This window comes from Camarhynchus parvulus, chromosome 1, assembly GCF_901933205.1.
Source record: "Camarhynchus parvulus chromosome 1, STF_HiC, whole genome shotgun sequence".
NCBI lineage: Eukaryota > Metazoa > Chordata > Aves > Passeriformes > Thraupidae > Camarhynchus > Camarhynchus parvulus.
Genome location: NC_044571.1, coordinates 20,265,291 through 20,288,588, shown reverse-complemented (window position 1 = coordinate 20,288,588; position 23,298 = coordinate 20,265,291). Strand labels below are relative to the sequence as shown.

Below are 23,298 nucleotides of genomic sequence, written 5' to 3'. Positions count from 1 at the left end.
AAAAGAAATCATTGCCACAGTGCTAAAAAGCCTGTATTGTTCAAAAGCATTTGAGTCTAGACTTACCTACTTTCCTTAATGCAGCTAGCACTGCCAGAAGATACTGCAGCAGAATTTACTTTTACTAGCTGTCAACATTTCTAGTGCCCATAGTGTAGCTTTCAGACCAAAATAAACAGAATTCCAGAGACCAGCATGAAAACTTGTTCTTAAATTAGTGCTGTGAAGAGGCTTCCTGAGGCTTTCTTTAAACCTCAGATCAGACCACAGCATGTCTTCACCCATTGTGGTAAGTGAAAGTATCTAAGTAGTTCATTTATAGCTTGTATGTGTTTCCTAGAAGTGAAGACCTAGTGTGAGGGCCTAGGCAGCAATACAGGATGAAGGGCAGCTTCCTGCTTTGATTTTCCTTTTCTCAGTTCTCTGCTGTGTTTCTACACTTTTCACATTTGTCTGAAAACCTCTGTGATTAACCTGCTGTCAGTACTGCAGTGTCCAGCTCCTAGCCCAGAGGGTTACAGCTTTTCTCTGTGTAAAACAAGAGCATTTTGTGTTGCTTTTTGAGGAAGAACGTGTGATTAAAAGGTAGCCAGGCTGCCTTCTTTTGAGACTTTTTTATTTTTGATATTTGCATTTGGAAACAATTGCTTACAAAATTTTAACCTTGCTGATTTTTGCCTGCTTTGAGTTCTACACTCACTAGCTGGTGGTTTGGAATTGTAATGCAGTTGTTTGCAAGTAGCAGTTGAAACTTTTGAAAGTATTTTGGTTTTGTACTCTTTTCCTGGAAGAATTGGATGGAGCATCCAGCTTGTTTGCCAGAGCTGGGAGCTGGCAGATGCTGGGATTTTGGGTTTCTGTGAGGTACCATGCAGTGTACCCTGCTACTGCCACCCGATGGCCTGGCAGCAGAATGCTGTGCTGCAAAAACAGGAGGTCTTGGTTCCCGCAAACCTTGGCCTGCTCCTTCAGTAGGCAAAGCATGAAGTAATTTTGGTAATTTGCAAATAATGGGGGCTGGGAGGGTTAGCACTGAATAAACTGCATGAACTTTGCACTGATGCAGCGCTTGAAAAAGTTCAAGGGGCACTTCAGGAACTGCAATTTTGATGTTCAGTTGCTGATTTGCTGTTTAATTGTTCTGCATCTGTCACAGGTCACATTGTGAAATAAGTTTTCATGTATGAATGGAGGGAATATGCTTGAAAAGTTAAATCCATCATATTTATAAAGCTGGGAGTGGGACGAAACATGTTAATAAAATATTGGGCTTGAATGTCTTCGCTATCTCTTCTGTATACCAAATCTTTCAAATGCTAAATTTCTTTTAATGCCTAAATAATCTCTTGTTTATAAAATACTGTCAGAGATTTAAAGGGTGATTTGTCACTGTATGCTTTTTGTCTTGTTTCTCATGCGGCACAACAGAAAAATTCACTGTAAGTGAGCCTGAAATTTCTTATTGTGTGTTTTTCTGTGTGATGTGTTGGTTGTTTTCTTTTGGGGTGGGTTGTTTTGGTTTGGTTTTTTTTTTGGAGTTGCATGAGAAGAATCGGGAGATTCTGCTACATTTGGTTTTGTTTGATATTTTGCTGTATCTGTTTAATCATTATGGCATACTTAATTTTCTTGCTATGTCAACTAAACAACACATTCACAGCTGTAGTTAAATTCCTGGGGAAAGCATTCTTTGACTTTCACCTTTGTTATATAATAATAACGTCTGACAGCATTATGGTAGGTAAGGTCTGTTTTTGTCTCAGATTTAGTTTTTATGAGAGTGTTCTACTCTTTTATTAATGCATTTTGAGCTGACATGCAGTATTTCTAGTCACTTAAGCTTGTGAAACACGCTTTAGATTTATTTATGTGATTTCTTAGCAAATGAAAGTTTGGACAGCAAAATTTGCTTTGAAGTTCACTTTTTCAACTAATGATAATGAGAATGTTCTTTCATTCAGGGCTGTCTTATATTTATCAAGCTTTGGCACCCAGTAGTTCTGGAAAATCATACCTCTTGTTTACTGATTTTGTTATTTAAATAAGAAAATGTAAGGTAATGGTCTTAGAAACCTAATTTTTAAGCAATTCTTTAGCTTCCAGCATTGCAAAGTCTGTGCTAAGCTTTTTTCTTAAACCAAAATTTGGTGTGTCTTTGATCTCGACCAATTTTTCCTGCTGATTCTTTACACCCCCCACGTCAAGGGGATATTCTGGTGTTTGTATCTCTCCCAAATTTGCTGCCATTGTCCAGAGGTTATTGAATGCTTCCATGGCCTGCAGACAGTGAGCAAGTCACTGTCAAGTTGCAACATTGTTGTAATGTGTTAGCTTTTCATTTTATTATATTGGTGCTTGAGACCAGCTTTTCCTTCCAGCCAGACTGGAAACATGAGCCTTCCAAGGACAGAGTCCACAGGATCTTTCCTCTGCTACCAAGTGTTAGTTTATACCAAGTGTTCACATAGGGGGTGAGCTAAGGGCTTATTTGCAAAAAGAAGTTGTTGTAGTGTAACTTGTTGAAATTATTACAGAAATTATAGAAGCACTTTAAAAGAAAAAACAGCTTTTGTGAAGTTCAACCTCTTTCCAGTGATGTAAAATTTTGGAGAAACTTTAATATGTAGAGTCTCTACAGACTGCAAGTGCTTCATGATTCTTATGATTCTTCATAAATACAAGTGACAGAATATACTTCATAAATACCAGACAGTGAGGTAGGCTTACCAAATAAAAGTCCTTGAAAAAAAAAAGGAAGGAAAAAAACCAAACCAACCAAAAAAAAAAAACCCAATCAAAACAACCCACAAAAGCACCACTTTTGTACAAGTGATAAAGAGGAGAGCGTGGTTCAAATACCTTTTTTTACTTTCTGTGTGCTCACTTGAACTTGGCTCTCATTTGTGGTCAGGATGTCATGAGTAGCACTGCATGATGTGTACAAGACGTGCAAGAAGGGTGGGATGGGGAGGAGTGCTGGTTCTTTCCTGGGGTGCAGAGACAAGTACAGGTTCCTAGCCAGCAAATAAATTTCCTGAATACCTAAAGGTGACTAAATCCTTCATTGAATTTGGAGGAGAGGTCTATAGGGCTACTTATGAATCCAAAGGACAGAGACCTGGCTCTGCTGATATATAGGAGTTTTAGCTCCAAACAGGATGAGGTGATTTTTGTAACACCTTTGGTAACATGCTTCTGTTAGTGGCCTGGTGACAGGAATGATGCACCTTCTCTGGCAGTTCCACAGTGGGTTAAAGCTGACCTTAGCCAGAGCCTTCTGTTGATAGTAGCAGCGTGGTTGTGTTGATCTGGAAGAGTTTTATCAAGTTCTCCTGTCCTGATGTCCTGTCCTGATGGTGCTTGGGTGGGAAGTGAGGTGGGCACCATGAGGGGGGTGGCTCATGATAATGTGCAGCAGAGGCACGTAACAAGTTGTTACTTTGAGTAAGAGAGGCTTCATCCCTTCTTGGGGCTGTAAGCTGTAAATGTCAGCTGGTGCTTGTCCCCCATGCATTGTGCTACTTCACTCTGCTGGAACTGTCAATGCTTCCATGCTGTCTTAAGTTTGTAAGCATGAGCAGAAGCAAATGAAATGCTTTCCCCACTTTTGAAGTGCCACCTCTTTACCACTGCTTTCCTGATTTGAGGACACTCTTTGAACCTTAAGCAAAAGAGGGTAAAAGTTCTCTGCACAGTGAAGAAACTGCACTTGGCAAGTCTGTTTAGAGGTTTTCTCTAGGACTCAGAGGAAAACAACCTCAAGTTAGGAGATGTTGTTAAAGTGTTTAAGCCTTTTCTATGCAGTTCTTGAATGTTACTGCTTGTGGACGTACTTTAAAGGATTGGTAGCTGCTCTGCCTACTTGCCTGTGCAAAACCCAGTGTATAACATAATTTTGTTGGTACACTTAAAACGTGAAAGTGATTGCTGAGTTTCTGTTTATTGTATGGCTGGTGATTCAGGGAAGAGTAGCAAAGAAGGTCGAACATTACTTCCTACTTCCCCCAGTCAGTTTTCAAAGTAATTCACCAAGAATTTGAAAAAAAACCAGTGGTCTGAGTGAGCTGGAAAACACTGGTTCTTTTTGATAATGCCTCTCAGACTGTAAATAAAAGCTGCTATTATGTGATGGTATAAACAGTATACTTTGAGACTTTGTATTAGGAAACAAATGAGAACAAAACCTCACATTGTATTATCAGATAACTTTAAAAAAGAATTAGTCTCTGTGTTTGTTTTCAACCTATTGTATATTCAGTAGGTAAATCTGAAAAGCTTAGGCTATCATGTGTACGTATGTGAATTAATGTAAGTCTTCCTTTAGGAAGGAATTACTCTACCAGAAAAACATTTAGTAACAATACAATTGGTTTATACTTAGTCTTGTCACAGAGCAATTAGCCACAAACTTCCTTCCTTAATACTCCCACAGAAAATCTCCGGTCAATCCTATTCTAGGCTTTTAACTTAAAGTTAGAAGAAAAAACAGTGAACTGCATTTGTGCTGTTTTGCTGCTAGCTTTGATACAATAGATGTTTCTTGTTTAATTTTGAAGAAGTTGCCTTGAGCTGATGTTGCTGTCCCTTTTTTCTCCATGGCAGCTGTAACTCTGCGCGGAGACAGCGGCAGAAGATCGGAGAGGAGAGCCAGGCGAGTTTCAGCATGTCTCTCAGATCATTCACTGGCTAGTGACAGTGGCGTGTTTGAAGCTTTAAGCAAAAGGTCAGGTGTATAAATGCATAGTAAGCTGGAAATATTCCTGTTCTGCCACATGGCCCAAAAGAATTAGTTGTGAATTTATGTGTAGGCTTTCAAAATTGCTACTTGTTAGTAACATAAAACTACTAGATGGCATGTTTTAAAGGAAGGAAGCTTTTTACAAGCAGTCCACTGTCATCTTCAAGTGCCAAGTCCCTTTTGCTTTTTTCTCTCTGACATTTTAACATCGTATCTCCCTTGAAAGATAGTTTTCTCATCCTGTTAGTCATAAATCAGTAATTTTATTTCAACCATCTGTAACAAAATAAAATTATACAGAGTGTGACTTACAATTCTGAGTATCCTGTGATAAAAGTATAACTTCAAGGAAGAAATATATGAACTGTCAAAAGCCAAAAAACACATAGATTGACCGAGTGATTGAGGGATGTAGAAAGACATGTTACTTAATACAACTGTTTTAACACAGGAAGCAGTAACTAGGAAGAAGATAAGGTTTGGAGGATGCTAAAGAGAAATGGAAGAAAAAATAAATACTAAAATAACCTAAATATTTTGAAAGACTAATTCTAAAACCTCATTTTTTACAATTGTGAATTACTACTACTGTGTGTTTTTATATAGATGTCTCAATTCCTTCTACATTACCAGTCCCTCCTGTATTGCTAAATAATTGCTTATATCCACAAATCACAGAATAAATGCTAGTTCATCATTTAGCAGCTTAGGTCACTGTGTAGTTTACAGTACTTTCTGTTCCTGCAGGAATGAAGATCTGGAAGAGCCTGTTTATGGTGATGCTGCCAGTAATGAAGAACCACAAATACATGTTGGATTTCTGTGAGTAATTACTCCTCTTTCTCCCTGTCAACTCTACAGGAATTGCTCACTACTTTTCCTGCTTATGATTTTTAGCTTTTAAATAAACTTAATCATGGTGGGAGTTTTTAAGAAGTTTCTCAACTGGCAGCCAAAGTTCAGTGGGTATACAGATTAGTCAGTCACGTGCCATTTTGTGTTGGGAATATGACTTAACCAAAATTCATTCAGTGTCCTTGCAATGCTGACTGATAAAAGGGACATTCATTACTTCTTTCAGTAGCATTTATTTTCATTGTCTGGGCTGTTAATGTGGGTTTGGGTATAGGGATATGTCTCTGTAAGCAAGATCTTTTTATGCCAGCTAAAGGAGTATTACCTTAGGAGAATCACAGGTGAAAAGACACAAATACAGCACAGTCCCAGCTGTACAATACATCTTTGAAATCCTGTGCCTATGGCATGCTCTTGTTGGTAGTGGGAGTAGCCTGGAGAAGGGCAGACTATTGTCATACAAGACAGGATATCATATCTTAGCCCTCCAGAATCCTTTCTGCCCCTTGGAAACTAATTCTTAAGATTAGAAGTTTTAAAAATCGACCAGGTTTGTTAGTGGCATTTCAAAATTTGTACTGATGTGAAAGAGTAGAATTTTAAAATTTGTTTTCAATAGCCCATGAAAATAATGCAGATGGATTTGTCTAATGTAACTGATATGTTGTTACACATGCACACACACAAATGCAAATGGTGTAACTGTTTAAAGTAAAGACTGTATTTGTTAAAACATGTTTGCTTTCAAGAGGCATATGAAGGCCATTGTTAATTTAAAGCTAGTAATATTTAATTCACTTAGTTCTATTAACTTTGTTACTGTAATTAATGCTCTTGATTGAAAGTGATTTGTGCAAGAAATTTGTTTAATAAAATATCCTTTTACATTCCTTAAATCTCTTTAGTCTTCATCTTTATTTCTTAAGCAAATTATCAATGATTGGTGACTAACACAGAAAATTTATTTTCCAGGCATGACAGTGGAAGCGAATGTCTGCTAGTCCATGTATTACAGCTGAAGAACTTTACTAGTCTAGTTGTTAAAGAAAACTGCAAAATGTAAGCTTAAACTTCACCCAGAGTCATCATTGTTTGTTTTACGTTGCAGTTATAAATACCATAGATTTATTTGGCTTCATTCAAAATTAAGCCATTTCTGGAGAAGATGGTATGTTTTAATTTCCATTAGGAAAGGATTAATGTTCTGGTCACAAAATATCCCTTTTATACAACTAATGTCACAATATTCAAGTAACAAGTGTAGTCTCTGTGTTCTTTCATGTTTATTATGCAGAGGAAAGTTTGTTCAAAAATATCTGTGATATTCCAGAGTATGCTTAGTCTATTTTTCTCAATACCTGTGGCAACATCTGTATTAATCAGTAAGAGATCTACCTTGCCTTTTATCTTTAAGAAAGAAAACCACACCAGAAAACATGCTAACAACAGCAAAGGATCTGCAGGCTTTTGTGGCCTGTACAGCTCTCCTTGAGTATCCATAAAAGACTTCTGATAACACAAGTACTAGCTGAGAATCAGTACAAAAGATTGAGTTTTTTAACCTCTGACAGCTTGTGCTACTTTTTCAAATTTTGTATCACATATAGAACATAGCTGAGTTTATTCTAATAAATGTTTCTTAAATAATCATTGTTGTCATAAAACACTTTTATCTAGAGATATGCATCTTAGCATATTTTAAAGAAATTCAACATGTAAAAATTGTTGATCTTTATCCCTGGGAGAGGTTGTTTGAAAGCAGGATAATGGAGGTACGATAACATTGTTTTATTGTAAAATAAGTCATTTGGTGGGAGGTGTTAAATTGAAATACATCTCCCTGAATGAATTGTTGTTTGTTGAGAACTTCACCATGCTAACTCTGCAAAACTGCAGTGGAAATTTTTCATGTCAGTAAGTACATTAGAGTTGGATTTCTGCTCTGTTTCGGTGTGAGTTAAAGGGCACGTGATAGGGAAAAATGTGAATATTGTGTATTGCTCAGCCATGATGCCTTGTCATCAGAAGAAGAAATAAGCATCATCTGAAGAAGGTAGTAGAGTCACGAAAGAAAAAAGTTAGTCCAGAGGGTTTGTTGGACTTTATCATCAAGGCAACCAGGCATCTAAATGACTCAAAATGCAGTTCTGTTCTTCATCCTTCTCAACCTTACCTTTGCTGTAATCAAGAAATTGCATTGCTGCAGGGTAAATTGATTAGTCTAGTCAAAAAGTAAGTTTATATTACCAAAATACAGAAGAAGCTTTTATTGAGTTTAATAAACTCCTCTGTGCAACTGTACATTGATTGAATCAGGTGCTGTGGCACCTGGGGCGAAGTTTACCTACAGTAGCCACGGAGCAAAGGAGCTGGATCTCTCCTTTTTACAGGACAAGAATTTGTTTACCTGATGCTCCACAGTCCAGCATGCTGCAGTTACACTATAAGGAGCTCTTCCAGTTATCCTCTAACCATTTATTTGCCTGCCAGTGTCAGCCCCTCTTTGGTGGTGGCAGAGGAGTTCCTGCAGCCTTGTAGTCAACTTCAGTGAACCTGAGCTAGAGTGGGTTTTTTTAATCCTGAAGACTTTGTGGGTTATTAGCTAGGTTAGGTTTTTAACCCAGATAAATTTTCTAATCTAGGTCACAACACAGTTGCATGAAACTCTTTGCTGGCACGAGGAAAGGAATAAGATATTGCAGGGGCTTGGAAAGCAGTCAGGACAGGGAGAACATGGAAACAATTCTCCAAGTAGCTCTGCTGCTTATGCTGTCAGATGAAAATGGTTGTTGATTTTGTTTTTGGCTTGGAGTCTTAAATGATATGGTACCACATATTTGATATTTCATTTTGCCTGAATCTGAATTTCTTAAGGAGGGGAATGGATTGCTTAGTGGGTGGAAAAAAGAAATGGATTGGTGACACTGATGAGACAATTCAATTGCCTAAATATAGGCATGTGTTTCCATTTGAAATAGCATGGCACAGAACCTGGCCTCCAGCTGCTGCTGCTCAGAGGGAGGCTCTGTGTAGCTGTCCCATAGATCCTGTTATAATTGCTAGCTCCTTTTAGATGCCTTGGATACCTCAGGGCAACTCAAGTGCCACTTGGTGCCTCTACTTAAGTACCAAGTTAAAAAAAAAAGTTTCTGTTAAAAAATACAGCATTTTGAGATCAGGTTTGCAGATCTTCTGTGTTAGAATGCAAAGTAAATTCTGGTGATGAGGAGATCTCAAGGCAGATTCTTAATGTAAAAGTTCCACTGATGTTTTTGCTTAGCTTGATTTTGAGAAATGCAAAATGGCTTTCTTTGTCTGAATTGTGCTATTTGTCTATTTTGCTGTTCCCAGTCATGTGAGAGTTTATTTGCCACCGCTTGAGTCAGGCACACCAACCACTTACTGCTCGAGAGCTTTGGAATTCCAAACTCCGTTAATATTTAATGAAGTGTTCCAAATCCCCATGCACTCAAGTGCTTTGAAATTAAAATCACTGCAGCTGTATATCTGTTCAGTTGATCATCAGCAACAAGAAGAACTATTGGTAAGTGGTTCTGTTTCTTAAAAGCCATATGATATGAGAAACTAAAGTTACCTGAGGAATTATTTTTTAAATTGAAAAGAGAACCTAATTTTTCCATAAGAAGTTGTGATAGAGTTACATGTTAATGTGTCCGTTTGTTCACAGATGTAAGTGTAGCTCTGTAAATAAAGGTGGGATTTTAAAAAATACTTCATCTGACAGTTTTTAGACTACAGTTTCCTCAAGACTTAGGTTTCTGCAGGATACTATAATCCTGTGTGGGGAATCTGTACTATTCAGACAGGTTCCTACTGAAAAAAAATAACAAATGCAGACACCTTGTTATTATATAACATTGGGTGAAGAGGACTGCTATTACATCAGTCTTAACTTTGTTGCAGGATAATAGTGGCCCTGGAACAGTTCTGTTACTTCAGCCTTTTACTTTAAACTGATTGAGGTATCATGTACTAACTAATGTTAGCTTCATTTCGCTGTTGTCGCATACAAATATGCATAACTAAATCTGCCTTGGGGCTGATGTCCTGGCTATTTTGAAGTGAGTGGGATGCCTTTGCAGTGGGGGGTTTGAAAGGGTTAGTGAAAAAAACTTTTAAGCCTATCAAAGAAGTTAAGATGTATAGGCATCTCACTGTCATGCTGGGCTGTGGATAAGAGGTGTTTATTTGAACAAATCTGGTCAAGAACGTGTGTTTGTTAATCCACCTTTAAATCTAAGTAGCATCTCATATAAACAGGGGTCTAATGTTGATAGAAACAGACCCGAGGTCTTGTCTGCAGTAGGAAGTTTGGTCTACAATATATTTAAAGAGAAAGCATCTCAAGGACAGGCTGGATATATTGGTGTAAAATGCTTTACACTGGTATATCCTGTTCCTCTGGAAAACTAATTAGCTATTGAAATGTAAGGTCTCTTTCTGTTGAAACAAGTGCATCTAAGTTTAAGGTGCTTTTATTCTAACTGCTGTTATTGAGTTGCCAAAAAAATAGGTCTTCAGGTTATCTTGGTAGGGATTTTTTCTCTTTCATGGTCTTCAATTGATTATGTCAGAAATATCTTTGTCAACAGTAATTGGTAATATAGTTTAAGGTAATTTAACAATACTACTCAAAAATAGAGAAACAATGCCAGTTTCTTCAGATAAGTGCACTGAAATATTTAAACATTATGATGATTGTTTTCTTCAGCTGTAATTTGAGAATGAGCATTTTCTTACATGGAGACATCATTTGCTACCTCCTGCCTCTCTTTGGAATTGCTGTGATGGTGCCTGTCAACAAGGCCTCTGTCTTTCAAGATGCTTTCCACTGAGATTATGGTTTTTCCCATCTATTTAATAATGCATATATTTCTCAAATTCTTAATGACTGCTTTCTTTTCAATTAGGTTATGCCAGTTTAATATTTTCCTAAGTGCAAAAGCCAGAGTGGAGTTTATCCTAATTTATATAAATACTTGTACCTAACAGGGAAAAAATTAATAAAAAAATTCTGGGAAATAGTTCTATTATAAAGAAATAAATATATTACACTTGTGGGGATGGTCTTTGCATTTCCTGAACCTTTTACTCTTATGCCTTCCATGGCTGAAAAATCTTTTTCTGTCTTGAATTGGCTTATTTCTTCCCTGGTGACCTTGTCAGTGTTGAGATAAGGGAATTGTTATTTTCCATGATTAGCATATATAGTTCATGTTCAAAGATAAAAGAACTATGAATGTCTTTCTTGCAATCAGCCAGCATTGCTGCTTCACTCCCAGTTTCTCATCTTCTACAGCCCGACCAGTTATTCCCTGTGTCTTAATTTATTTGGTTTCTTCTTAAGTGTAACTATTTTTTTGCACTTTTTGTTTTAATTTTGGAACATCTGTCCCATTTTTTAGCATTATTTTAAAATCCTGATTGTTTTCTCATAAAGAAAATGTCTGATGTCAGACATCACAGAGATATTCATAAATACTTTTACTGTTCTGCCATCCAAGTCATTAACAAATTCATCAGAACAGGCATGTGATGCACCTCTAGCAGACCCATCTTGGTTTCTTCATCCTTTTGAGCAAGCTCCAAATCTTGAGATGGACATGAAATATTAATTAGTCCTTTCAGTACTGATAATTCTTAATTGAGTTTGATGGTGATTTTCTACTCCCCAGCGTTGAATCAGTCAGGAATTACTGACTCCCTTCGTAGAGGCAACTTCTTTGGCAGACTTGCTTAGCTGCCTAATAAATGCAGTGTATAGGCAGTGTCAGGTGTCTTAAGAGTTAGCCTGTGCTTCTTCCAATATTGCTGGCAGGAAAACAGTTTTACTCTCTACCTCCTAAACTAAACTCAGTGTATCTTAAACATTTTCCAAGTCTGATGCAAAAGTGTGAGTATTTGATGCACATTTGTATCTTCCACTGCATCAGAGTGAGTAGACAATTAGAAGACATCTATGTTATACAGAAAAAAGAAAAGGCATCTCTGTAGCCTGTGATATACTGACATTAAATGACTTTCTCAAAAACATGCTGTATCCCCATGTCACATTATTTTGTTGGGCTATTGTCCTCTATGCACCTGTTTAAACAGAGCCCCAGGGAACATTTGTCTTGGAAAAACAATGCAATGATTTATTTTTTTTATTATTGTTTTCTACTTAACTGTTTCTTTACCTGCCTAAAGTTGAATGCACATTCTGTCTACATTTCCTACTGCCTTTGTTGTTAGAATCATTGTATACAATTACTTGATTTGTGAGAGATGAAAGCCATTTTTACAGGACTTTTCCAGTGATACAAAAGAAGACATTTTTAGCATGTGGCTCAAGTATGGAAACAGCTTTTGCTATTGCTGCTGAGATAGCCAGGGAAACAAAAAACAGTACTTAAAGGTTGACTAATATAATTGGTAGGTCCAGCTAGTGAACTGATTGAAAAAACCAAATAAATAAAATAGGCAGCATGGATTTGTTCACAGCTGTTTTTCAATTAGACAAACACCACTGAGAAATTTCTTACATGAGCTCTCTCTGATGGAGTTGGGCTACTTCAAAGTTTGAAATACTTTTAGTGAGAAGTCTCCATTAAAACTATTTTTACCTGAGTCTGGGAGATGCAAGGATGGCCTGGAAAGTAGAAAAATGGCTTTATAGCCCATTTGACTACCTTATGTCATAAATAGGGGAAAAAATTGGTTTTCACGATGTTTTTATTTCCATTTGAAAGATGCCTCTGAGGGCATGTGAAATTAAAGTAATATTATTAAAGTGATATCAATTTAAGCAAATATAAAAATCAGATACATAGTTGGGAGGGTTTTAAAAATAAAATATTAATAGCTATCAGATGTCAGATATATCTACGTCAGTCATACAAATTTTATTTCTCAGCTTAGAAAAAATTACCATCTACTCTCATTCTTCCTGTCAGTAAAGAGGCAAGAAATTCAGAATCTTAAACATCATAACACAGCAGAACGAAACTGTCTCTTTTTAAGAGACAGTAGTATTTGGTGAAGTGGGAGTTGTACACTGTAAGTAAAATACTCTTTAAGTGAGAAGGTGTCTATCCTGCAGAGTATATATATCTTATTGTGGTCAATGCTTTTTGTTTTTTTACAGGGCATTGCTCAGATAAACCTGACTGATGCAGAGAGTTCTGGTGAGATGCAGCTTCACTGGTACCCTGTTCAGATCTTCACTGGTTCAGAGCCCCAGAGAGCAAAGACCAAAAACCAATGTGAAGATAGTATTCCTCAGTCTTCTGGAAATGTAACTACAGTTAAAACAGTATGGCTCTAAAAGAGTGATTTGTTTACTTTGTTTGACCAGCAGAGTGATTGTGATCTTACCTTGGGTACAGGTTTTTGAGTTATCACAGGAACTAATAACTTAATTTAACTCCTGGGGCAAGAGCTAGATTTTAGAAGACTGATTGAAAACCAGATCATGTCTGGGCAGGTGCTTGAAATAGTACCCTGTGTGCATGTTTCCAGTCCAGCTAAAACACATTAAAAAATTCTGCCACTGCACTGGAAGAGGTTGTCAAGAAAAGTTGTGCAATTTTCATCCTTGAAGATGTTTTCAGCCCTTGACTGGGCTCTGGACAGCCTGACTATGATGCCTTGCTTGCTTTGGGCAGGTGACCTGCGGAGGTCTCTTTTGACCTAACTTATGGATGATGCTCCACAGTCAAGTAAAATCTGCCCCATTTCTGTGACAAGTTGAACACACATACTTTTGATTGTTAAGATTCAAGACAGATTTTTTTGGTTGTGGTTTGGTTTTTATTTTGTTTTTTAAGGAACTTATGATGTCTTTGTTTTTATTTTTTCTTTGAATAATACACATTAAATACATTGATTTATTCAAACAGATTTAATTAAAGTCTAATTTACCTTTCAGGATGCAGTGACAGCCCTGTTAGCTAGGACCACTGCCCAGCTGGAAGCAGTTGAGAGAGAGCTGGCAGAAGAGAGAGTGAAACTGGAGTACACAGAGGAGGAAATCTTGGAGATGGAAAGAAAAGAAGATCAGGCAGAAGCCATATCAGAAAGGTAAAAATGGTTTAAATACCTCATCAAACAGATAATAACTAATACTTCCTCAAAGATATTTACACTATGGGTATAATCTGAAATAAAGCAGGAAAAACAGTAGGTTTTTATTCTGAGATTTGCTCCCTATTAGTGCTACAAGTATAAAATTCTATTATGTCATTATCTGCAAGCAGGAGGAAACCTTATTTGAATAGCTGGTTGAATTTAGAGAATTTGGGGAGTGGGGAAACATTATATCAAACATAAACTTTGCTAGGGAGGCAACTGTAATGAGTTTGTAACAGCCCTGTATTAAGAAAAATAAATAAAATTTAGTGGTGACGTGAGACATTGTTAGGGCTAGGGTTGCAATTTCATTTCTATTGATACTTCTGCTTTGTTACATGACTTTTCTTGTTCTTTTTGTTATTGCTTTCTTAGTACCGTTATAAAGACCAGAACACATGCCTTAAGAAAACTAGGGAAGGTGAATTTTTTTCTCTGAAATGTATTTGCTTATTTGCATTTGTAGAAATGCAAGTGTGCTATGTTCTCCTGTTGAAAATACTGTATTTTTGTAAGAGAAATAATACTCTAAAATTATAAACTGGCTTAGATAATTTAATACATAAATGTAATGCATAATTGCATGATATTTTTTAGCACCTGCAAAATTATTATGATGTTCTAACTTTAGGAGCTGGCAAGCAGAGTCTGTTGACAGTGGATGCAGTAATTGTACCCAGACTAGTCCTCCTTATCCAGAGCCATTCTGTGGGGATCCATTAGCTGGACACATGTTTGCAGCTCCAGCAGGCCAGTACGGCTCTGGAAAAATGCAGCCTCCACCACTGAAGGTAAGGAGAGAAGACACTGCAGCATGAAAACTGCCGCCCTGCCTGGCACAGTGAGCTACTGCTGTGCCTGGAGTTGGAGTCTGAGTTGGGCAGGAGAGGAAAGAGTCAGCAATGACATTGGCAACTCCATATGAGTGGTGACTTTGTGACAGTGGTATGGCTGTTGAGTTGGTAGAAGTTCACTCTTTAGAGCTGGGATTTGTTTTATTACTACTTACTTCTCAACAGAATTTGGTTTTTATATCAAAAGCCAAACTATTTTTACTATGGCCTTTATCTAATCTATAAATTGACACTGGTATCAATTTCTGCATTTGCCTGAAATTTTAACAGAAAAGATAATGATCAAATTCCAGTGCTCTTATTTCTATAAGAGTTTTTAAAGGAATTGTAGAGAAAGAAATTTTAGGACTTGTATTGCTATTTCAGTTTTATAATAACATGAAATAATTGTGCTGAAACTGATGTATTTAAAATCTTTTGTAGTCAAGATAGAGACACTGGAAATAATCCTTCACAAGTTGAAATCAGCAGACTTCCATTGAAGTGGAGGAACATAAGCTGTGTGTGTTGCCTTTAGCAAAGATCACACCTCTTATGGAGGAGTGAGTTTTCTGAAAGTTTGAAAGCTTTGCTAGAGTAGCCTGTGTTTTCTGTCTTTCTGAATATTTTAGTGTTCTTCTATAATTGTGTGAACAGTCTTTCAGTTCCTTTTTTCTTCCTTGTCTTCATTTAAGTTCCTCTAGTTTTAAGTGGTGCTTTAGAGTCACTGTGCTTACTGAAAGGTGACACAGTTTTCTTCTGTTGAGGCTGGAGATCAGGTGGTAGTTTGGGTAATGCCCACTTGCCAGTCCTGAATGCAGTCCTTGTGCTCTGCAGCTGTGATATAACTGCATCTCTTAATTGTTACTGCTCCAGCAAAGGCTTCTGAAAGGTAATCTCACAATTTTGGATGACCCAATTTTAAAACTTTTACAAAAGTGAGGTGATACATCCTCTCAGTGCTCGTTAAAATTTGAGTCTAGCTAGCAGGGCAAATTGTTTACTTTTGATATTGTTGAAAAGTCTGATTGTCTTTGCTAGGAGAGAGAAAATAAGGAAGAAATAAAAAAATGTCCTTTGTTGAAATTTTAGGTGGATAAGGAAACTAACACTGAGGATCTGTTTCCTGAAGAAGTTGCTATTCTTCCAAAAGAGAGAACCAGCCGCAGGCCACGGGGTTCTGCTTTTGTTCGCAGTAGCACAATTGTTCGCTCCCAGACCTTTTCGCCTGGAGCACGGAGTCAGTATGTTTGCAGAGTGAGTAAAGCTTGAGAAGGAGGAGGGGGAAGGGTTCTCCACACACAAGCATATTGTACATTTTTGATAATTTCACTATAAGATTTCATTGCATTTGTAAGAAACATATATTACTTTTTAATACTAATGAATAATCTTTTATTGAACTTAAACAATGCAGTGGGGAAGAGTTTCCCTGACTCTTTTTAAGAGTTTTTACCTGGATGGATTTAATTTGAAATTTAAGAATGTATTATAAATTAGGTATTGAGGTCTTTTCCCTGGCAACCTTAGATGTTAGGCGTGGGTGGTTGATTTTACAATGTTATCTAATGAGGTGTATAAGCAGTTAGCTTAGAAGCTGTGTTTAATTTTCACATACATAAAAGTTTGAAAAAGGGGCGCTGAATGCTTAATCTTAGGGCCGTTGCATAAATATTCTTATGACTCTGATTGCTGTCATGAATATCAGTCATAAGATGCCTTTTACTGTGGGACATGGGATTCCTGGGTGCACTGGTGCAAGTAATTGAGGACCAGCGCAGCAATTTTCAAGGTCACATTTATTGTTTGCTGTGTTCAGTGGCAGAAGACTTCTAAGCAGTTGGCTCATGGTATGGCAGATCAATACATGGCTATTGGCTTTGCAATATCATCGTAGCTTTGATTGTACTTTTTCAAAAGCTTCTGAGAGCTTGAGTTTGAAAATTCAGGAAATTATTTTTAAATTCTGTGCTCACTTAACCTGCACTTACTTAAAATCAGATGTGGGGAGAAAGTGGGAGACTGTATTGTTTGTACCCCATGACAGTACATGTTTTAGGATGAAATAATGCTTTTGAGTCCTCCCTCGCTCTTTTTTTTAGGTTAGATTGTCTTGGATATTTAGTAGAATACAAACTTACCTGTAAAACATTGATAGTTTGTAAGTTTTCTTGAATTATTGTAACTACCATATGAGAATTATTATATATAAATGTTTATAAATAACTTTAAAAAACCCTGATTGCTTAAAATGAGATAGTTTCAGTGTATTTTAAAAAAGAAATCTCAAAGGCAAAAAAAACCTAAAAAAACAACCTACATTTCTTAATGAAGATGATTGAGCAACCTTTATTTTCAATATCTTTTCTAATCAGCTGTATCGCAGTGACAGTGACAGTTCAACCCTGCCAAGGAAGTCTCCTTTTGTGCGGAACACCTTGGAGAGGCGGACTCTGCGGTATAAGCAGGTATGGCCAGGAAAATGAGCTTCAGCTTTCATGCAGTTGCTACAAAAATGCTACTTTTATACTTGAGAGCTTTAGCTGTCTGCAGGTACATTCTGTTCCTTTTAGGAAATGTGCAAAACTTCTGCAATGTAATTGGGGCAAGGTGCATGTTTTGGGTTTGTTTTGGACTTTCTAAGCTAAAAGGTAGACATTAAAAAGTTAAATAAAGTCGTGACCAATTTTAAAGAAGGGGAAAAAAGAATGGCAGATGAAAATTAGTTTAATGGGGACTGAATTTATATTGATTTATATGTAAAGTTTCTTTCAAAATCTTTCAAATCTAGTTTATGGTGCAGGGTGCAGGTTCAAAGATGTGTGTGTGAATGTGACATTAAGACATGCATCTCCCCTCCCATACAGCCTAACAAATAGTAGTATTTGAGACCCAAATATTCAGGAATGAATAGGTTAAGCTCTCCTTTTGCCCCCATGCCACCCCTCCTGCTGTCAAACAAGTGGGCAGAGAAGAGGAGATGAGGCATTAATGTGTATATAAATGACATAAAATATAGTCTGGTCAGCAGAAGTTATTGCCTTGCTGGTGTAGGCAGGTAGACAGCCATGCGTCCCGTTTTGATTCAGAATGTATCTTAAAATCAATATTGAATGAAGCTCTTTAAGAGAAGTCTTGCTCAGAACAGTATTTTTCTGATGTCATTGAGTTTTTCCTATTGCATCTCTTTTATTATCATCATAACATGGAATTTTAGTCCATAAACTTCATTAGGTAAATATTTGTAAGTAGAAAGGAAACCGTAAAAGGAAGTAGTAGAAAGTATTAATTGAAAAATTTAGCTGTAGGTGTTTTCTTCGATACATTATCTGGCCTTTTCTGGGGGATGTAAATAATCTCCAAAAGTTCATGTGGGAAAGACTTTGTGTGTGAAGTAAGTACAGCAAATATGTGTATGGTCTATAGAGCTAAAGACAGACCAGTAAACTATGTTGACAGTAATATATTGTGCATTTTGTTTGAATCCTAATAACTCAACAGTCCTGCAGATCATCTTTGGCTGAACTTATGGCAAGGACATCCTTAGACCTGGAGCTGGATCTCCAGGCATCCAGAACTCGACAGAGACAGCTGAATGAGGAGATCTGTGTTCTAAGGGAGTTGAGACAGCGCCTGGAAGACGCCCAGCTCCGAGGGCAGACAGATTTACCCCACTGGGTCCTTCGGGATGAGAGATTCCGAAACTTGCTGAAGGAAGCAGAAAGGCAGGTATGGTAATATGACACAAGCACTCCGTTTGCTCAGAAACTTCTTATTTCAAAATGTCTTCATTTTGGTAAGATGTCTAAAGAGCTGTTTGTACAGAATCTCAAACAGTGAATGTTTCTTTTATATTCTTGAAGTTTAGCACAATAAAAATTATTATGTTGATTATTACCAAACTGTGTATTTATTTGAGGACAATTTTTGGAGAATGGCATTGTATGCCAGTGGCATGTTTTGTTTTAGATTTTTGTTTATTTGTTGTTTATTTGTTTTTGTTTAGGTATTTGTTATTGGAACATTAATCGTTTTCTTTCTTCTGGTATTTAAAAGAAATTTTGCTGATTTGATACTTATTCTTTTACTAGTATTTGGAATGTTCCCTAAGTTTGTAATATTTTTTCCTGTTCTTGGAGAAAGAAGTTGTAGAAAAAGTGGCAAAACTGCTCAACAGACAAAATTGACATTGGATTATCAGAGACAAAAGCTGATCCTAAATTTATAGTAGATCTTGTTTGACAGACTGATGTGCAGTAAATTTTGTTAATTTATTACATGTCTTTCTGAAGAGCATTAATAAATGAAATGACTCAGTCTTTTGCATTTATAGTTCTTAGATGATCAGCTATTTCAGACAGTGTAAGTAGTGTGGTTTCACTGTGGTGGGTGGGGAAAAAATCCATTCTTTTACTGTGAATATTCTTGTGTTTTATTTATTCACATGGCCTTTTTAAGCATTATGTTCTTGTTTTCAGACCAGACAGACCAAATTTGAACATCACCAAGAGCAAGCAGCTGAAAAGATGCTAAAGAAAGCATCAAAAGAAATATACCAGTTGCGTGGGCAAAATCAGAAAGAACCTATTCAGGTGCAGACTTTTAGGTAAGTGGTAATGCATACTGAAATAGCATAGCAACAGTTCATTACTCTGGTTAAAGCTTTCTGAAACATTTAGCTTAAATTTTGTGTCTCTTTTGATTTTAATCAGAAGTAATAAACCAGTAATTTTAAATTGTATCTGGATTTGGACTGAGTTCTTTCTGAATGCTTTGTTCTGCAAAAGAGCCAAAGCTAAGATAAAATTGCAGTGTTACAATTCTAGTATACATGACATTAAAAAAAAAGCTTCAAATACAGGCATAGCTTAGGTGATTCTTCCATCTTAGCCTAGTTGCTGTGAAGTCCAGTTCTCCAATACAAGCCTGTGGACATAAATAATCTGTTTAATGCATTACATATAAATTGCTAGTAACACACTCTCCCTAAAAATTACTCAGTAATACGGGAATTTTCTTTCAATAAGCCTTTTCTTTGGACTCTGTTTCCAGAGTTGCCATCTCTTTTCCCCATTCTTTTTTGTAGACATTATTTGCAAAACACAGAAGGGTGAACTTTGCATTGCAGAACTTGTCCTGTGAAACCTTTCTACAATTAACTATGACTGAAGTTCAGTGAGTTGTATAAAACTTCCACTCAGGTTTTCAAAAATAGTAATTGTCTTCAATGGGATGTTGCCAGAAGTATATAGTGAGGTTTAGTAGTTTTTGGAAGTTCGTTGTACTCAAATAAAAGGCCAGTTCAGTACATAAATAACAAATACTAACCATTAACCAGAGTAAAGAAACCATGTTCTAGTGGGGAGAAGGGGGAACATAGGCATAATTTTATTTAATTCTTTATTCTCTTGTTTTGATCACAGAGAGAAGATAGCTTTTTTTACAAGACCAAGGATTAACATACCTCCTCTGCCAGCTGATGATGTATGACATGTTGCATTGTAAACATGAAGTATTTATCGCTTTTATTTTAATGAATGAAGTTCTTAGATTAGACAAGTTTCTTTAAAAAAAATGTGCAAAAGCTAATATACACGTTTTGTAAAAAATAAAAAAAGTTAAAAAAATTAAACATAAACAAAAACATATATATAAATATATATACATATATATTTTATAATAGCGACTGCAACAAGGCTTGGTTTTTCCTTGTTGTGAAACTGACATCTCTGAAGACAACTTATTTTATAAAAAGATCGACTATCCTGTTAAGAGCGTGTACAGTTTTTATGCTGTTTTATTTGACTTAAAGGCTGGAAGACAGAAACAAAGTGAGTTCAGGCAAATTCACTGTAGTGTAATTTATTTATAGTGCCTTTTTTCCTTGAAGGAAAATACCTACTTTAAGATGTATTTTAAGACTGAAATTTTGTTCCTCAGTATTTGTCATACAGTAGAATGGAACCATTGAGCTGGTTTTGTTTCTGATACCTGAAATGAAAATACTATGTTCTAAAATTGTCACTTTTTCAGCTTTATTATCTGTAGCTTATTATGTACATTGTATTCTTTAGCACTGTCTGTGTTATAGCAAAATATTATCACCTGCAATGTGTTTAACACTAATTAGAAGTGATGCTAAACGTTGCAGAATTCATTTGCATGTTCTTACTGTGCACTAATAGATTGTTTTCATTTCTGTTGTGTCTAAAGTATCTTTATATTCTTAACTAGATCCTCAGTTTAAACGGGGGAAGGAAAAGGGTGACAGGTCTTTGTTTTGCTGTTTAATGAAAAGGGAATTTAAGGAGCAGTTTGAGCTAGCTGTGTGGAAAGCCTGCTAATGGACTATTACAGTAATTTCTACAGTTCTACAGATTCTCATCTGATTCAGGAAAGCACATATGTTCTGATTTCAGAAAGCAGCTGCTTTAAGTAAGGGTGTTCAACACATGTTCATCCTAAAGGATGTGCTTTGTGGTTACCGCAAGCAAGTTCTGTTGAACAGTGACACTTTCCAGGAGGAAGGTGTATAATTCTGGAAGGTACAGCTCACTTGATTGCTAGCTGGACCAGCTAAAATCTGGTAAGAAATAGTTTTATTTGTAACCATCCATTTTAATGAAAGACTGTCACCCTAAATTCCCGAGAATGCCAGTTTTGTGTCCTTGCATCCTGCAAGTATGTAAAAATACTTCTTTACTAAGCTACTATAATAGAGTTTCTCATATTTTCCTAATTATACATTACCTGCAAAGAGAGGTGCCCAACACAAGACTGACTTTGCAAATTACTGAAATATCCCCGAAGGAAGATCCTGTTGTCTCTTAATTAAAGTTCAAATTGGTTCCAGAGTTTTCTATGTCAGGAAATCAGAACAAGGGCCAAAAAACAAACAGACCTATCAGAATATTTTAAAATATTCTGTAAGTAAGTTTTCTTTGTGAATTTCAAAAACTTAGACTCTGTTAACTTTTCAAAAGTCAGGAAAAGTTGGAAGAGAAATTGAATTACTTTTACTTATCCACACTGAGGCAAAGTAACAGGGGAAAAAAGATTGTAAGCATAAATGTTAATAAACACAAACATTTAAGGTAGTATTTCCTGTTTCCTAATATGGCCTATTACAGGCATTAAGTGTTACAATCATATAGCAATTTATATGGAATTGAAGTATATTGAGCATTTATTGTGCTATTCACCTGTAAGTTTTGGTGGATGATATTGGGTTCCTTGGGCACAACTAGACTTATTCAGAAACTATGCAGATAAAAACCAAATCATGTGAGAAATTTGTAGTGTTTGGGTAAAAGTCTAGGGCCAGCAAGCTTTTCAGTGCTCATTACTTTAAAAAACCAGTTAGTCAGAATTTTGTTTCTCATTTCCAGGGGAGGCTGTCACACAGTAGTGTCTATCCAAAGTTACCACGCAGTGACACCAGAAGTGCTTGCTGTGTATTAAGAACAGAAAACACCATGTTCCTGTGAGGCTGGTCAGGTACTGGAAGGGATTGTGCAGAGAGGTGGAGCACTCTGACCATGGTATGGATGAGGACTTAACTGGATATAGCCCAGAGCATCCTGGTCACATTAGGCCTGCTTTGAGCAGGGAGTGGGGGAGGGACCTTGTTTCCACCCTAAATTGTTCTGTGACTATAACCGAGGGGCAGTGTCCAGTGGTTTCTCTGGCAGGGGGATTTTAAATTGTGACTGCTGTGACATGTTGTCGGTGTGTCTTGTGGGTCTGTGATTCTGACTGCTATAATGAGTTCTGTCTTGATGTGGTAATGAGTTATCATATTCAGTATTCATCTCTCTTGTTTTTGTCACAGTTCTGTATGATTGTGTCATTTTTGTATTATTTGAAAGTATTTCTTCTATAAAATAAAATAATTTGCCATAAACAGAAAAAGGGTTTTCTTGTATGTCAAAGATATTTCTCGAATCTTTTATATTTGCCACATTCCTGATGATTTAATGAAAAAAATAGTATTTTGAATAACACTGTAATTTAGGTTAATGTAATGAGTTTTCAAATAAAGGTAAGAGAGAAAATCTGGGATACTGAAGATCCAGAGGGGTTATACTTAAGATCTGAAAGAGATACAGAGTGTAAGGAAGAGCAGATATATTCTTCCATGTGCTTATCACTCACGATAAGTTGACAGCTGTATCAGAAGTTTGTAGTTGAATATTCCCAGAATTCTTGGGTAACTCCACTTAAAACACATTGAACTGCCTTTTTTCATAACAAACATTTGCACTTTCTAAATTAGTATGGAAAGCAAATTGACATTATTAGTTCTTAATTAATATCTTGCTTATGACTAATCCAAGGTGGAAACCACTCAGAAGAATACTGGTTGACTTGTTTTTTAGGCTGGCACTTACTGCTGCTTTCACAAAGGAAACATTAAATCTGCATAATTACAGAACAGCCATTTCTCAGTTTCCCTCTGCAACCTTGAGCTGCAGGAGCACAGGCAAAATCATAGCAAGGACATGTGACTCCTATCTCTGCAGTATTTGCAAGGCATCAAGGGTATGACAGAGTTTAGGTTATTTTTAAACAGTCTGCTCGAAATAGGCATTTGGAACGGCAACCGTCCCTGCCTCGCTGCCGCCAGGAGCAGTGGCAGAAGCTGTAATGGGTACGTGGGGCTGGGCTCTCTCTTGTAACAATGAAATATTATTTGTATTTCTTGCTGCAGTTCTTTTAAGCACTTTGCAGGACTTAAAGGTA

At 36.6% G+C, this 23,298-nt stretch overlaps 1 protein-coding gene across 4 annotated transcripts in view; it reads left to right on the top strand.

The window, feature by feature from the left end:
- Positions 1–22,448, top strand: part of WWC3 (WWC family member 3) — a 98,811-nt gene extending 76,363 nt beyond the window's left edge. For 2 of the 4 annotated variants that reach the window (XM_030961838.1, XM_030961811.1), the window contains exons 12-23: positions 4,603–4,723; positions 5,486–5,560; positions 6,566–6,652; positions 8,945–9,137; positions 12,741–12,908; positions 13,524–13,675; positions 14,355–14,514; positions 15,649–15,813; positions 16,932–17,024; positions 18,058–18,285; positions 19,035–19,162; positions 19,980–22,448. In XM_030961838.1, the coding sequence (XP_030817698.1) occupies positions 4,603–4,723; positions 5,486–5,560; positions 6,566–6,652; positions 8,945–9,137; positions 12,741–12,908; positions 13,524–13,675; positions 14,355–14,514; positions 15,649–15,813; positions 16,932–17,024; positions 18,058–18,285; positions 19,035–19,162; positions 19,980–20,046 (1,637 nt within the window). In that variant the 3' untranslated portion in view covers positions 20,047–22,448. The remainder of the gene's footprint in view (positions 1–4,602; positions 4,724–5,485; positions 5,561–6,565; positions 6,653–8,944; positions 9,138–12,740; positions 12,909–13,523; positions 13,676–14,354; positions 14,515–15,648; positions 15,814–16,931; positions 17,025–18,057; positions 18,286–19,034; positions 19,163–19,979) is intronic. The other 2 variants (XM_030961829.1, XM_030961820.1) reach the window with 2 other exon arrangements.
- Positions 22,449–23,298: the final 850 nt, after the last annotated feature.